The sequence below is a fragment of the Trichomycterus rosablanca genome, chromosome 13 (assembly GCF_030014385.1).
Source record: "Trichomycterus rosablanca isolate fTriRos1 chromosome 13, fTriRos1.hap1, whole genome shotgun sequence".
NCBI lineage: Eukaryota > Metazoa > Chordata > Actinopteri > Siluriformes > Trichomycteridae > Trichomycterus > Trichomycterus rosablanca.
Window position 1 is genome coordinate 37,251,304 of NC_086000.1, and position 16,330 is coordinate 37,267,633.

The following is a 16,330-nucleotide window of genomic DNA, read 5'->3' on the forward strand; positions in this document are numbered from 1 at the left end:
TTCGTCTTTTAAGATCCTCAGAGAGTTCTTTGCCATGAGGTGCCATGTTGGAACTTTCAGTGACCAGTATGAGAGAGTGTGAGAGCTGTACTACTAAATTGAACACACCTGCTCCCTATGCACACCTGAGACCTAGTAACACTAACAAATCACATGACATTTTGGAGGGAAAATGACAAGCAGTGCTCAATTTGGACATTTAGGGGTGTAGTCTCTTAGGGGTGTACTCACTTTTGTTGCCGGTGGTTTAGACATTAATGGCTGTATATTGAGTTATTTTGAGGGAAGAATAAATTTACACTGTTATATAAGCTGCACACAGACTACTTTTCATTGTGTCAAAGTGTCATTTTGTCAGTGTTGTCCCATGAAAAGATATACTTAAATATCTGCAGAAATGTGAGGGGTGTACTCACTTTTGTGATACACTGTAATTTAATTGAGTTACTTCTGTTATTGGTTGCACCACATGATAAGTGGTCGCCCCAAATGACATGAAGACCTCTTATTGTTAAAAATCTATTTGAAGAGATCAATAAACAAATTCCCTACAACAATAAATTTAAACCAGATTTTATTAACATTTCATCAAACTGACATGAATAGAAATGTTTCACAAACTTTCCATGAGAGGGTGAACATGGTCTGCAACGATGTTTAGGTAGGAGCTACGTGTCAGAGTAAAATCCACAAGGATGGCAGGACCCGAGGTTTCCCAGCACAATGTTGCCCGAAGCGTCACACCGCCTCCGCCGGCTCGCCTTCTTCCTATAGTGCATCCTGGTGCCGTGTGTTCCCCATGTAAGCAACACACAGCACCAGCACCCGGCCATCCACATGATGTAAAAGAAAACGTGCTTCATCAGACCAGGCCACCTTCTTCCATTGCTCCGTGGACCAGTTGCAATGCTCATGTGTCCATTGTTGGCACTTTCGGTGGTGGACAGGGGTCAGCATGGGCACCCTGACTGGTCTGCGGCTAAGCAGCCCCATATGCAACGAACTGTGATGCACTGTGTATTCTGACTCCTTTCTATCAGAACCAGCATGAACTTCTTCAGCAGTTTGAGCTACAGGAGCTCGTCTGTTGGATCGGACCACACGGACCAGCCTTCACTCCCCACGTGCATCAGTGAGCCTTGGCCGACCATGCCCCTGTCACTGGTTTACCACTGTTCCTTCTTTGGACCACTTTTGATAGATACTGACCACTGCAGAGCGGGACACACCCCACAAGAGCTGCAGTTTTGGAGATGCTCTGACCCAGTCGTCTAGCCGTCACAGTTTGGCCCTCGTCAAACTCATCAAACTTTTCCTGCTTCTAACATCAACTTTGAGGATAAAATGTTCACTTGCTGCCTAATATACCCACCCTCCCCCCCAACTAACATGTGCTGTGATGAAGAAATAATCAGTGTTATTCACTTTACCTGTCAGTGCTCATACTCTTATGCCTGGTCAGTAAATAGTGTTATGCCTTAATTATAGGGTATATTTTATTTTGCACTAATGATAGACAGCAGAAAAACATGTTAATGAAAAATCTATTTTTCTCCAGGTGATAAAAAGAACTACAATACACCCAAGCTATATGTACTTCATGTTTGTTTATTTATGCTGCATGTTTAACATAACCTTTCTCTTCTCCTAGCCAGGTACTGAGCTCATACTGCAGATATAAATAAATATATAAATAAAAAAAGAATAAATGGCTAAAAATGCATAATTACCAAAGTGAAATTACATTTACTAATTTTAATTTTGCATTTTTCAAAAATTGTTCAAAGTTTAAACATAAGTCATTGTTTCTGAAATATTAGTCATGTTGCAATAAAATATATCCCAAAAACTATAATAAAGTACTTTACATATATAAATCATCAGTTATATATATAAAAGCACAAATACTGCCAATCTAGGACATATATCCATCATGGAAATCACTCTGCAATGGTCGCACCACATGATTTTTTTCAAGTTTATTTCAAATTCACAGGCACAGAATTGGCCACCTTAAAAAAATAAGCTAGCTTCCCACATAATGTAATTCTGAAATCTATAATCAAAATATATGTTTGTAGAAATAACTTAATATTCATTATATTTTTGAGGTCATACCACATGATATCCAAATATGACAACTATATACTAGCTGTTAAAAAGGTTATTTTTTTGAAAATTGAGTTTGAGTTACAAACCTGCTTGTTGCTTTCAAGGGCTCCTGACAAATAGGTGTATGATACAACTTCTAGTCTTTAACTTGTTTTCAACATAAAAATCCCAAAGTGGCCGTTTCTTCATGGTCGCACCACATGATATTTCATAAAATGGGCATCATCGGACAAAGTTTGTTTGTATATTATGATGGAAATTAAAATAAAAACGCTTTGCATTTTTGTACAGTACTGCAAAACACTTAAAAAATTATGCCGAGTAGGACATAAAATAAAGACGAACAGGTGTAGAGAATTTAAATGAAGTTTTTAAAACAGAAGTCATGGCCGGACGGTCGCACCATATGATATTTTGACACTTTAAAAATCAAAAAATGACAATTTACTAATGTTTTGTGAAAATTTAAATTGAGTGCATATATGGGAGAGATACTACATACATATGGCATCTTTTATGCATTTAAACATTTTCTTAACTGAGGAAAATGCAGTCGGACAGAAAATTTAGGCGTCACGTCAATGACCCACATAGAAAGGGGATGTAACAGGGGTAAACATGCCCCCGTCCCAACTTTTTTGAAATGTGTTGCAGTCTTTGGGTGTTAAATAACGATTTTTGAATCCTGGATCACTGTTTATTTGTATTTTTTATGGTTGTGTGTTTGTTATTTACGTGGTAGCGATTTGCGCCCTCATTTTTTGCTGAGTTGAATATTAATTGGTTAACAGATTAACAGATAACAGTTAACCTTTACCACCCTGTTGCTGATTGATATCTGTGGTGGATAACCACGGCTGTCGGTGCGGTTGTTGCTGCTTGACTTGGCCTTGGAATGTGGAAGTGTTGCTCAGACATTTTAAAATAATTATCAGCTTTGATTCCTGTTTTGTACATTTTGTTTTGGCAGAACTCTGAGGAGAAGAGCGGAGTGTGGAACCGAGTGACTACGCTGTTTACCAAGAGGCGACGGAGCAGGTCAGGGTCTGAAGGTACGGACGAAAATACCTCGCCTCAGCCGAGCCCGAGCAAGTGCACAGATCTGAGGCAGGAGGAGGACGAGTTCGCTTTCTTCTCAGACCGGAGAAGCCCGAGCGTGCAGAGCGTGGCGTCCATCGTCGCCGATGGAGGAGACCTGCCCTTCGCCGACAGCGACAGCAGTGGCAGCGTGAGAGCGGCGCCCATACGCAAGACCGCAGGAGTCAAAGACGAGAAGTCCGGCGAGGAGCTGGTGGTCGAGGCCAGCCGGAAACTCACAGCCTACATAGAGGAGATCAGCCAGACCGATGACGGACCGGACGTCCAGATCGAAAAGAAGATTCTCAACACGTGTCCGGAGATCCCGCTGAGAAACAGCGAGAAGGTTAAAAAGACCGCCCTTAAACCTGTGCTCGGGGGACAGGGGGGTTACAGCACCCTAGCCGGGGTGACCCTCACGCCTCGGACCGAACGATCCGAAATCGAAATCATGGGGAAGAAAAACGCACACCGGAGGAGACCGCGCAAGCTCAGCAGTGGCTCCCAGGACTCGACGAGCCCAGTCAAAGCGGAGCTGGAGGAGGAGGGATCCCAGCAGGCCTCACCCTCACCTGTACAGCTCCACAAAGCCGTGTGGGTGGAAACGCACCTGGAGGAGGAAGCCAACCAGAGCGGCTCGTCCACGCAGCTCACGCCTGTCAGACAGAGCCCAGTGCCGGGCAACGGCGACGCTGCCTTTGTACCCGCCGGCGAGTCAGGTTCCGATTCGTCCCTTACGCACAAAGACCTCCAGGAGACCAAAGAGAAGCGCAGGAGCGTGAAGCTGTCCACCAGCGAGAAGTTCTTCGCCAAGAGAGTCTGGCTGAACTCGCAGTCCAGCTTGGACGGTGACGGACCAGAAGACGCCGCCTCGGGCGCGGCCGCGATCAGGAAGGCCGACCCCACGCCCCGCACCCAGCAGAAATCCGAAGTCATAATGTGAGTCGTCGACGTTATATATAAGGGTTTTTTATATTTGTTTGTACTGCACCCGTCCATTTGTGTGTGTGTGTGTGTGTGTGTGTGTGTGTGTGTGTGTGTGTGTGTGTCTGTGGTTACTGTCAGTGCAACGTGATCTTCAGTTTCCCATGGACGTTCAGCCTGAGGAGAACAAAACATCGTAAAGCTTCAGAGCTGGACATGGCTGGAGCAAATAATCAGATTAAAGTAAAAGATCAAAAGCGAATCAAAGCAAACCATGATGATTAATAATGCACTTAAGCATCATGTGATGCGTTTTTATAAGTATAAAAGGGGTTGTAAACATGTTAGGTCATATCTATGGAAATGCAGAGGTCACGTCCTCCAACCACCAACTGATCCGTACAGTTAGATGGAAAAGTTTGCATCCCTAAGTCCCCCACCCCCCATGGTTTACCTGCTCACAGGTACGTTATTCTGCCTGGGGTTAAAAAAGTGGTGAAAATCATTAAAGATTCACCACACAGAGAAACGGCCACACACTGAAGTTCAGTAGAAGCAGCATAACGGTTTGTGCCAGTCTGCACAGCGCTGTTTTATATTATTATAAGATCTTATTTACAATTACAGCCTGGTAGGTGCCAAGAAGCTTTTCTTATGCATTAGTGTTTATGATTGACTATAGCTGTTAACTTCTCAGTGCCCATACAACCCTCTTTATGTTCAACATAATTAAAAAACACTTTTTTGGATAGGAGGTAGGTAAGATTTTTTAATTGTATTTAAATTTCATATGTATTTGTTGAGCGTTTTTTTACAGTAATAATTGTCCAGTTACAGAATTCTTGTTTGAGGAGGATTTCATCTTCTCCAGTCCATAATATTATTAAAAGATTCAGAAATCCCAGAGAAATAAGAACAAATTCTTATTTACAATGACAGCCTGGCAAGTGCCAAGGAGAACTTATGGAAAGATGAAAACAATGGAAAAAGAGTGCAAAAAGAAGAGAGAACATCACATCACCACAGAAAGCATTTATTAGTATTATTAAATCAGCCTTTAATTAAATCCTTACAAGCAGCGATTGAAATGAATTTGTCTAGTTTAGAGTTTTGTGTAACAGATTCCAGTTGTTGGAAGCAGCAGAATGAAATGATTTAGGAGCTCTAACTTACTGATATATTGTGAGGACCTTGTGTTCTACTTATCCACAGACACAAAGATGAACATTTAACCAGGGAGTCCAGAGAGCAATGGTGTGTTTTATAGGAGGCGTCGAATTGGCAAACCGAATAGTTGTATCGGCATGTAGCTGATGTGGCGCTGGCATGGCTTCGGCTAACATTTGCATTTTTACTGTTGTTATTTAAACGTTTCCGGCAAATAGTGTCAAAGTTCTTGTTGTGTTTTTAATCTCGCTGAACATGTGGTGTTTAGATCACGTTTACATCTTTACCTTGTTAACAGAAGCTTTAAAGGGATCGTTAAATATTTGCAAACTGGAAACTCACATATGTTCTACTACCATCCAAATACTAGCATGCTACCTGCTAATAGTGTGTGTGTGTGTGTGTGTGTGTGTGTTACTACTGCAAATCTGATTCTGCTTCCGTCACACTTTCACAGGTTCTGTTCCAGCTCTATGAGTTTAAGGTGCACTGATTATTTTAATGTTCATTTTAATGTCTGGTTTGATTATTTACAGCCAAGTAATAGTTAGTAGTAGTAATGGGCGGCACAGTGGCTAAGTGGGTAGCACTGTCGCCTCACAGCAAGAAGGTCCTGGGTTTGATCCCCAGGTTGGGCGGTCCGGGTCCTTTCTATGCGGAGTTTGCATGTTCTCCCTGTGTCTGCGTGGGTTTCCTGCGGGTGTTCCGGTTTCCTCCCACAGTCCAAAAACATGCAGCCAGACTAATTGGAGACACTGAATTGTCCTATAGGTACCGAGCCGCTTAGATGCATAAACCAGTGCATTGTAGTGCCGGTCCCAAGCCCGGATAAATAGGGAGGGTCGTTTCAGGAAGGGCATCCGGCGTAAAACTGCGCCAAATCAATAATGTGGATCACGATCCGCCGGCGACCCCTAAAGGGAGCAGCCGAGGAAATAGATAGATAGACTGTTAGTAGTAATAGTAACGAGGCACTCTGGTGACACAGTTATAAATAATGCTAACCCAATACCACTGTGATCCAGGGTTCAAATCCCACGGTGCTATCGGCCGGTCAGGCATCTGCATCCTGACTCGATTGGCTATGGGACCTGGCCATGTGATAGATGAGGTGTGTTACTGGCCGGACTCACTGTGACCCTGACCATGACAAAGTGAAATGAATAGTTATCAGTTTGGTATTTGCCTAACTAACTAAATAAATAAATGAATAAATTACACTTATGTACATTTACAGATTCAGATTTTTATTAGTTGCAACATAAATAAATGAAACTAAAAAGAAATGAAAGTGCTAAATGGAAAAATTTACCCAGAACATTAGATATAAGATGTAAGATATTAAAAATAACGTAAATATTATTTATAATAATATTATATTTGTATTGTAAATAACATACAAATTCTACATGACTGTAAAGGCGAAGGTGTATGTTAATTACAATGAATGTTGAATAAACGCTGCTTTAAGAATGTTTACACTGTAAATTTATATATTCACACGTATTTTCACACGTTTAGTTTCCATTAAATAAACCGCTGAGACAAAAACGAAGCGATTTAAGACTTTAATCCGTCACATTTCTGTCTGTTAGCCGTTAGCAGCACGGAGCTAATCGTAGCTGCTACATTAATGGTCCGTGTATAGCGAACGGTTTACCGGTGCTGAGTTAGCGTTAGCATTAGCATCAGTTAGCTTTCTAACGAATCCCTCAATAAAGTGAACTAAGTTGCAGTTTAAAAAAATTTGTGGACACAAAAGATGTAACGTCTCATCTGAATTATCCTGCTGAATTCTGATCGTTCATCTTTAGTTAAAATACTGAAAATGTTGTTTGTTTTGATTGTACACACTGTTTAGTGCAGTAGTGTGACATTTGAGACACAGCCAAGATGTTTTGTTTCTCTGGATTAAAATCTGATAAATAATATAAGTGAAAAGTATTAAAAATGGTTTGTTCTTGTAAAAATAACAACAAATATAATATATAAGAACAGCACTTGACAAAGGTGATCGACTTGATTCTAAATAGAGAATTATTTAGCCTTTCTGAAGTGAATATAAGCCGTGGTGTAGGCACGATGTAAGTTAATAAATAAATTAATTAATAGGGCGGCTCGGTGGGTAGCACTCATAGCAAGAAGGTCCTGAGTTTGCATGTTCTCCCGTGTCTGTGTGGGTTTCCTCCGGGTGCTCCAGTTTCCTCCCACAGTCCAAAAACATGCAGTCAAGGTTAATTGGAGACATTGAATTGCCCTATGGGTGAATGTGTGTGTGTGTCTGCCCTGTGATGGACTGGTGCCCCGTCCAGGGTGTTACTGTGTGCCTTGCGCCCATTGAAAAGCTGGGATAGGCTCCAGCACACCCCACGACCCTAATAGGATAATTAGGATGTACATTAAGACCCGCTCTTTCGGACCTGTTGAAAACAGCTATCTAATAGATCTGTAAACAACTAACTTCATTTTATATTAGGTATATTACTGGAGATGTAGAGATTTAGAAATGCTTCTAGACCTGATAATAGTGTAAACATGTTGGATTTTTAATTCCATATTTATAATTAATGCATTTAAATCAGTTGAATTGCGTGTAACAGAGAAACAATCATAAACGGTTGGAATGGTTTTCATTAGGACGAGCTGTACCGTCTGTCTGACTCACCATCGTTAAAGATTGACTCGAGGCTACGGCGGTGAAGCTGGTGAAAGGGAACAGCACCACGGTGAACAAAGAGGCCTGTTCAAACATGTACATCTCTCATCGTTGCTCCAATTTTCTCCCTCTTGTGCATTTCAGACGAACGTATTCTGTCGACGTTTAGCTCACGTGTGAATGTGAGGAGACTTGTGGTATTGAGTCAATAAAAGACAATAAAATCATTCAGATGCCAAAATGTTTTGGCCTGTAGGCTATAAAATGTGAATATTTATGTCTGGATGATGCAAAATGTTGGCAATTTATTACTTGAGATGCTGTGAAACTAATAAAATAATTAAAATTATTCACAATATTAAAATCCTGCTGCTGTAAAAGTTCCATAATGCACATGATAAAAATGGTTGGCTCATTACAGAGTGCATGGAACAGTGGTCTCTTGTCTAGGTCAGAAAATATACTCAAACTGAATTTTTATCTAGAATGTTCTAGAAAACCCACCAAAAGCTTTCCTTTTTTTGGCCTGATGGTTTATGACATGCATAACATTCCTAGTGTGAATGGTTTCATATTATTGTTTGTGTTTTTTAGCAGGACAGTTCTTGGGAAGTCAGACATATTTAGTCTTGCTCAGTGAACTGGTCTCTCAGCATAGCTGCATGTTAATGGTTTTATTTTTCTTTCCAGTCTACCAAACCTCAGAGAACTCAGGTTGGAAATCAAGCCGTCCAACCGGCAGTCACACGACAAAAGCGGTGATTCATCGGCGAAGAAGGAAGCTGCCACGGAAAAACAGTCTGATGAGGGCGTAGAGAAGCCGGCTGAACCTTCTAAAGACGTTACAGACGCAGAAGACGTCAAAGAAATGTCGGGATCTAAGCAGCAGGTCAAAGCTGTGGGTTTTGGAACGAGCGCTCGCCAGATCTCGACTACGCCGTCCAAACGTGTTGGCGCTGGGACAAATGGGGCTACTGGAAAGGGCCCAGCTCCTCCAGTGGCACCGAAAACAAAAGCTGGCTCGGCTCGGGTTGCAAGTTACGCAGATGCGGCGAAGGAAGAAAGCGCAAGAAAGACCGTGCAAAACGTCATCGAGAAAAAGCAAATTAAATCGCCCAGCACAAAAGATCAGCCTAATGTGTTCACCAAGCCCTGGGACAAGTCAAAAAATACTAAAAAGACCCCACCTGAGGTGCTGCCCAAACCGAACAAAGCTAGTCTGTCACCTGATACGCCGGGCTCCTTTCCAATTCAGACACCTGAGACGGAACAGACAGAGAGAAGTAAACCTAGCTCAGGTAGCACTGTTACAGAATCCCAGAGCACCTCATCATCAGCTGCTCAAAGCGACACAACATCACCTGTTCAGGAATTACCTAAAGCTACTCAAAGTCCAGAACCTCGTCAAGCATCTAAGACTCCGCGTTTGAAAGAGCTAAAGAAAATGCAGGCGTCAGAAGACGCACCTTCAAAGGAAAAGCAAGACCAGTCCTCAGAAACTGGTTTGGACGTACCTCCAGGATCAAATGACTCCAAAGAAGGCGTGAAGAGTCCTACTGAAAAACTTTCAGGACCTAAGAGTAAATCGCCTACAACCAGAAAGACCCTAAAACTGTCCGAATCGTTCGAGAAAAGCTCTAAAACTGTCAACAAAACTGAAACCGAAAGCAAGCCAGAGTCGGAGCAGCCGAAAAAGACCAGCGCAAAGGAAACGCCCACGCCCACGGCAGACGCACGAGGCAGTGGACCGAAGAGTCCAAGAAAACACAAAGCAGAGGTCTTAACAACAGGAAGTAAGCTGCCCCGCCTGATGTCTCCTGGAGCTCCAAAACAGCCCACAGAGGAAGAGTCTGATCATGCAGATTACTCACCAAAGCAAGCCCTGCAATCCGTTGCCAGGCCGGAGAACGATGATTCACTTTCAGCTAACGGTCCCCTTAGTCAGTGGAAATCTTCTGAACGTGACCAAGCCGCCGGGAATGCTGTGGTGAAGGGCCCGCCGGAATCCGAATTAAAAAGAGCGAGTGATTTACAGGCGGCCGGTGGCACTGTTCCCTCGCCACATCTGAAACGCCCGTCTAAACTTAAACCCAGAAGCGAGGCAGAAAAAGTGGAAGTTACGCAGACGGAGGACTCGCAGACTTCTGCTCAAGCGCCGGAGCAGAAGAACGACAAAGCAGATAAGGTTCAAAGTGTTGAGGCTGCAGCCGACTCGCAAGATTCGTCTCAATTGTCTGAGGAGGAAGTTAACAAAGGAAAAGAAGTGAACGCCAGAGGTGCGACCATTAAACCCACTGCAGATACCAACACTCCAGCAGAAGTCAAGGACAACAGGGTGGATACAGAAGTAAAGACCTCGGAGATGCCTTCAGACCTAAAGGCTTCATCACAGGCACTTAAACCAGACATGGACAAGACCAAAGATGTACAGACGAAGATTGTGAAGAACAATGACACTTGTGTAGATTCAAAAATGCCACAGAGTATGGATAGCCAGACCATGGAGTCTACAACAAGCGTAAAACAAACTCAAGGATCTGAACAGGAAATGAAGAAAGATAAAAAGTCGACTGTAAAGAGCAGGTCCACAGAGAAGACTCAAGAATTAAAACTGAAGCCGGTCACATCTGAAAAGAAAGTTGAAGAAGTTCAGACTGTCAGTATTACTGCTGTAGAGCCGACAGCAAACCTGAAAACAGAAGAAGCTAAGTGTAAGGTTCAGAGTGTGGATGTTAAGACCTCAGAACAAGTCGTGGAGCCCTCAAATCAGGCATCTAAACAGAAAATGGACAAACCTGAACAGATGCCAAAAGAGGACATTAAGACTACACAAAACGAAGCAGATTCAAAAGCATCTGACAAGAAAGCTCTGGTACCTGAGAAGGAGCTGGACAAACCTACCAAACCTTCCAAGAACCAGGATGCCTCACTTAAAGAATCAAAACCAAGTACCAATGAAAGTACTGGAGAACTTTCTGACCAGGCTAAGACCAAACCAGCACTAAAAACTAATGAATCTCAACTGGCAAAAGCAAGTGAAGACACTTCAATGGATGGTAAGTCTCAAACCAAACCAAGTCCTGTCAGTGAAGAATCTTCAACAGATAAATACCAACCAGCTACTACAAAGAATGAGGAATCGTCACAAAAACAAAGAGTCAGTGGGCACAAAAAGACCAAACCTGAGGAAGTGGTTCTACATGAGAAGACCTCTGAGAAACCAACCAGTCAAGAAGAAAAGAACGCTCTAGTAAATGGTATTGTAGAAACCCCACCTGAAACTACTGATGTCGGTCATACTGGAGAAGCTGGCAAGAAGGAAGCGACAGTTGACCAGCCAAAGGTATTAGAGAAGTTGTCAGATACAAAAGTACCACCTAGCAAAGTGCTACCGTCGGTACCTGAACAGATTACTCTTAACAATGGCAGCAACGTTCCTGGCAAACCTAAAGATACAAAGGAAGTGACCTTGCACGTGGCGAACAAGTCTGAGGTCATGAAATCCATCACCACAGACGATCTAAAAACAAGTCCAACACCTAAACCCAACCTCACAACGTCTCAGAATTCACCCAAGTCTGAGAAACTTCCTTCACAGCTGAACAAATCTCCAAAGACAGCCAAGGACTTCGCCAAGGACTTCATGCTGGCATCTAAAAACCTCTCCCAAAGCAAAGAGTCTCCATCTAGCTGGCTGGATGTGGATCAAAGATTTAAGAAGAAGCAAAATAAGCCGGAGAGGAAAAAAGACCTCTCGGCGAGCCAGGAGAACCTCCTGGACGCCTCTGATGATTCTGAAGACTTCATCCGCAAAATCAAGGAACTGTGCGCCCCGTTTTTATTCCCCCCGAAGAAGCATGGTCGGTCCAGGATGGTGACCCCTCCTTTTGCCCTCCCAGCTATCAAAGAGGACCACTTCGAGAAGACCTTCGATCCCGAGGAGTTTAAATTCGGCATGAGAAAGACCTTGGGGCCGAAGGATCCGTCTCCGGCCATGATGATCAGGAAAAATGAAGACACGAGGAACAAACAGGCTCCAAAACGCTCGGGTACTGAAGACAGTATGATCTTCAAAGCGCTGTCCACCCGACGAGAAAAAACAGAAGACAAGGTTACTGACACCAAGCAAAGCGCTGAAGATCAGCCAAGTGCAGAAGGCCCTGGGAAGGTCTCGTCACGCTTGGAAAGAATGGCCATCCTGTCAAATTTAATGAAACCAAAGAATAGGGTCAAACCTGACCTGAAGCTTGTTTCAAGCGAAGCATTATCGCCCACAGTACCACCATCTCCATCACTATTTCAGGAGCTTCCAACACCCGGAGACAACAGTGCCATGACGACACCTGAAGTCGCCGTGCCTCCAGGACTTTTAAACGGAAAACTGACAGAAGCAGGTACCTCTGTAGTTGGGTCTGTTGATGTACCGAAAAGCCCACTAGTTCCTCCTCCTATGCCCAACTTCTCCGAGATCAAACTTCCTGATTTCCTGGAGATGTTCCTTAAGAAAGAACCCACCACACCTACCACACCTTTTGCCTCCACCCCAGAGCTTCCTATTCTGCCCCCTTCAGTGGAAATGGGAACCATACCTGGCTTATCAGATGCAAACGTGGGTCTGAAGGGGTTGCCGGAGCTCCCGAAGCAACCAGTCTTCCAGCCTAAACCAGCACTGCCACAAACCACACTACCCTCGCCTACATACTCACAGGTGAGTACGCCTACCTGTTTTAGCTTTAGTTGGGTCAGTATTGCTTTGGATCCAGATCTCATCCCAGGAACCTTGGGCTTTGGCTCGGAACGCATCTTAAACGGGCGGGGAGGGGGGGTCAAGTCCTTTACAGACCATTATGTACCCACTTACTTCCACCTGGGGTTAGAGGGAGGAGGGTCGGAGGGAACAGCACACAGACAGTTAAACGGAGCTGTGCGGCACCAACACTACATGCTGTTCCATTGTGCTGCCATACAATCCCATTGGTTCAACCATGCCCACTGTAGTGAAGATTTGCTTCTGTAGTTTAAGCTTAGGAGTGAGGTTTGGGCACTGGGCGTGTCTTGTCTTGTCAGGTCTCTTTGGGCAGGCAGAAAACATCGGTTCAGTGTGTGATGTGTCGGGAAAAAGTTTGTGAACTCTTGGAACGACCTGCATGAATGAGGGTGAGCACTGACGTTGGCTTGGCTCACAGTTGGCATCCCAGTTCAACCAAATAATCTGGCAGTCCTTAAGAGACAGAGATCAGGGTCCTGATCAGAAAACTATGCGTCCTTTATTTAATTATTAGTGAAACGTGTTGATTTTGATTCAGAGCTGCTATTAAAATGACTTCTGCATAAAATACCTTTTATAAACACATTGTTTAATCAGTCCAGGCTTTAAAAACTTCCCAAAAATCTCTAAAAAGTTCCCAAAATTCTCTATAAAGTTCCCAAAATTCCAGTCTGGACTGTAAAGAATTAATTAATAAGTAAAATGAAGACATGAAATATGATTGGTTGTTTATTATTGTAACTCGGATGCAGATTAAACAATTTTTTTCCCTGCTGCAGAAAGTTCCGCTGTGTTTTTACCGCGGTTAATAACGCTGCCGTTTCTCTTTGCAGTTCACGCCCAGAGGATTTCACAAGCGTCCCGGGAAGGTAAACGCTAAACTCTTACTGAACGTTACCGACATGATCTCAGCCGGTCAGTACGGCGTGCAGAACTGACCTGCTGATGACCGGCTCCTCTGCTCTCTCCCCGCAGATGGTGATCCACCAGCGGCCGCAGTTCGGAGGCGAGGCGTACGACGTGTTCAGGGACGTGGAGGACGCCACCTCGTTACAGCTCTCGCCCGTCATCTCTCTGAGAGTCGTCAGAGGATGGTGAGAAAAACATGAGACGTGTTTCTGACGTCTCTTTTACCGCGTGGGCTTCCACCTCCCAAATACATGACAGTACAGTGGAACCTCCATTTAAAGGATTCTAGATTTAACGGACAAAATCTGGAAAGCAGAATGTCGAAGCGAACCAAGTTCTATAGTTCAGGAATCGTCCGCTAGGCAGCGCACGTCTCTCTGTTTACATGAGCGAGAGGCTTTGTTTTGTCAGGAGGCTCGCTTTGTTCTTGCCCTTTTCTCTGCTTCATTCAAGTTCAAGAGCTTAATTATGCACCAGCGCTGCTCCAGTAACCACCAGCAGAGCTTCAGACTCAGAATAATAGAAACTATACCATCACAGGGGAAAAAACATCTCCCAAGTAGTGCAGTACATCAATTTTGTAATATTTATTTACAGGTTTATCATATGTGCATGTTCAGCACTAGTCTGGTTCACACTACACGATTTTTGTGCAGTTGGTGTTCTAGTGCTTTAGGCCGCTGCTCCACACGAGGACCCTAAATATCTTTCTATAATTTTGTGTTGGTATGCAGTTGAACACCTGAGTAAATATAGAAATGGAGTCCCAGTGTAATAAACTGGTTTTACTGGTAAGGTTTGAGCCTACACTACTGGCCTGTACAAACGGTCTATAAGAACGCACTCATGACCCACGATCCTCTCTGTTTAGCTGGCTGCTGTATGAGAAGCCGGGATTCCAGGGGCGCACCATCGCTCTGGAAGAGGGCCCGATGGAAGTGGTGAACCAGTGGGCGGAGCCAGAGCCTAACCAGGAGGTGGGGCCCGACGGGATTCCGATTCCGACCAAACCCTTGGTGATCGGTTCCATCCGACTGGCCGTCAGGGTAAGAGTTTAAGTTTTAGAACAGTTCTGTGGGGACTTGCTTCCATTAATCAGTGTCGGAGTGCCAGACGTTAAAGGGATCATTCATGCTTCAGAGTCCTGTGCTGGTGTGCTTTATACTATGATCTGGTCATCTTGGGTTAAATCGTTTGATGATGGTGCTTCCAGAGGCAGTTTGAAACTCAGTAGTGAGCATCACGAGTCGTGTCTATTATGCTCCAGCAGTGCCTGATAGGGCCGTGAAAGGTACTGGACTGGTGAGCAAAATATTGGTAGTTCAAGCCTCACCACAGCCAAGAGTCCACTGTTGGGCCCCTGAACAAGGCCCTTAATGCTCAGTCAGAATTGTAAGTGCTGTAGATGTAAGTGATGAACCTCACTGTGTTTAAATACCCGTGTTGAACTAGAGAGAGAACCAACAGAATTCTGTAAAAGTGCCGCGTCACTACTCTTTACCCGTGTTGGATTACGCTAATGAGAACAGAAGTGTCGTGCGGCTTCTTCACGTCTCGGTTTGTTCACGACAGCTCGAATATCAGTTCTTAATTTCGCTGCATAAAGCCTCAGTGGTGTTACAGAACTTGGTGAATTGAAGCCTTCACCAGATTTTTGAGAAGCTGGTGAGAGTTTCACACTGGTTTGAGAACCCAGTCTGGAGGTGTTGGAATGAGGAACTGGTCCGAAGTGTTGTTACCGATGCCTGGATACGGACCGCGGACGAATATTTGTAATACCTCAGAAATGTACATCGGATCATCCGATCAGTCAGATTTATTTATATAGCAATAAATAAAACCTTCCGGTGAATAAATATGAATACAGTGGAACTTGGTAACTCGTCGTCCCCTAAACTCGAAATCTTTGAAACTTGATGCCCTTCATGGTGAAATCTGTACCTTAAACTCGACGTGTTGCGACCGGTATTCAAACATAGAGCATCTCCAGCATTAAGAAGCGTCAGGAAACAATAAAGAAGTAAAACTAAAGTGCAGCTTTTATTGTATTTCAGTGTTTATATTATATTTGTGTTATTTTCAGTGTTTAAGTGTCAAAAACAACCTCATTATTTTACATGAGACTAAAATATCTGCAGCTCCACGAAACCATGGACGCATTAACAGGTTCCCCAAACATCCTTATGGGGAAAAATACCTCGAAACTCAACGTCTTTAAACTCAACACCACTCCCAGAACCGACTGATGTCGAGTTTCAAGGTACCGCGGTATACTATACTTGATAATGGATTAGAAAATACATTCTACTGTTGTATTGAAGTATGTTCACTGCAGAACATCGGATTAATGATTTATATTTAATTCATTTAAACAGTATGTGAGGTCATCAGTCCAGGAGCTGAATCCGACACTGGTTTAAAAACGCAGGTTCATAAATAGAATGAAAGTGTGGGTGTGGCCTGGTTCAAGTCCTGGCATTTAAAGATACTTTAAGTACAAGTACTTCTACCTATACTTAAGTAACAGGGTTTCAGCAGTTTTGTGTTCTTAAACTGTCGTCTAAGACATTTACTGGAAAAGAGCGTCTGCCAAACGCTGTAAATGTAAACGACAGGATTGAGATACTCAGACACAGAGGGGCATAAGTTCAGCTCTCGAGTATGTAATAAAACAGCTATTTGGAGTAAAATGATCATTAATATGACCTTTAATGGCC

General features: G+C 43.6%; 1 protein-coding gene across 1 annotated transcript in view; it reads left to right on the forward strand.

Annotated features, from left to right (window-relative positions):
- The window catches only part of crybg1a (crystallin beta-gamma domain containing 1a), a 111,239-nt gene that overhangs the window by 61,606 nt on the left and 33,303 nt on the right, over window positions 1–16,330 (forward strand). Inside the window, exons 3-7 of the mRNA XM_063006751.1 lie at window positions 3,083–4,128; window positions 8,627–12,644; window positions 13,538–13,573; window positions 13,680–13,798; window positions 14,485–14,659. Coding sequence (XP_062862821.1) covers window positions 3,083–4,128; window positions 8,627–12,644; window positions 13,538–13,573; window positions 13,680–13,798; window positions 14,485–14,659 — 5,394 coding nt within the window. The remainder of the gene's footprint in view (window positions 1–3,082; window positions 4,129–8,626; window positions 12,645–13,537; window positions 13,574–13,679; window positions 13,799–14,484; window positions 14,660–16,330) is intronic.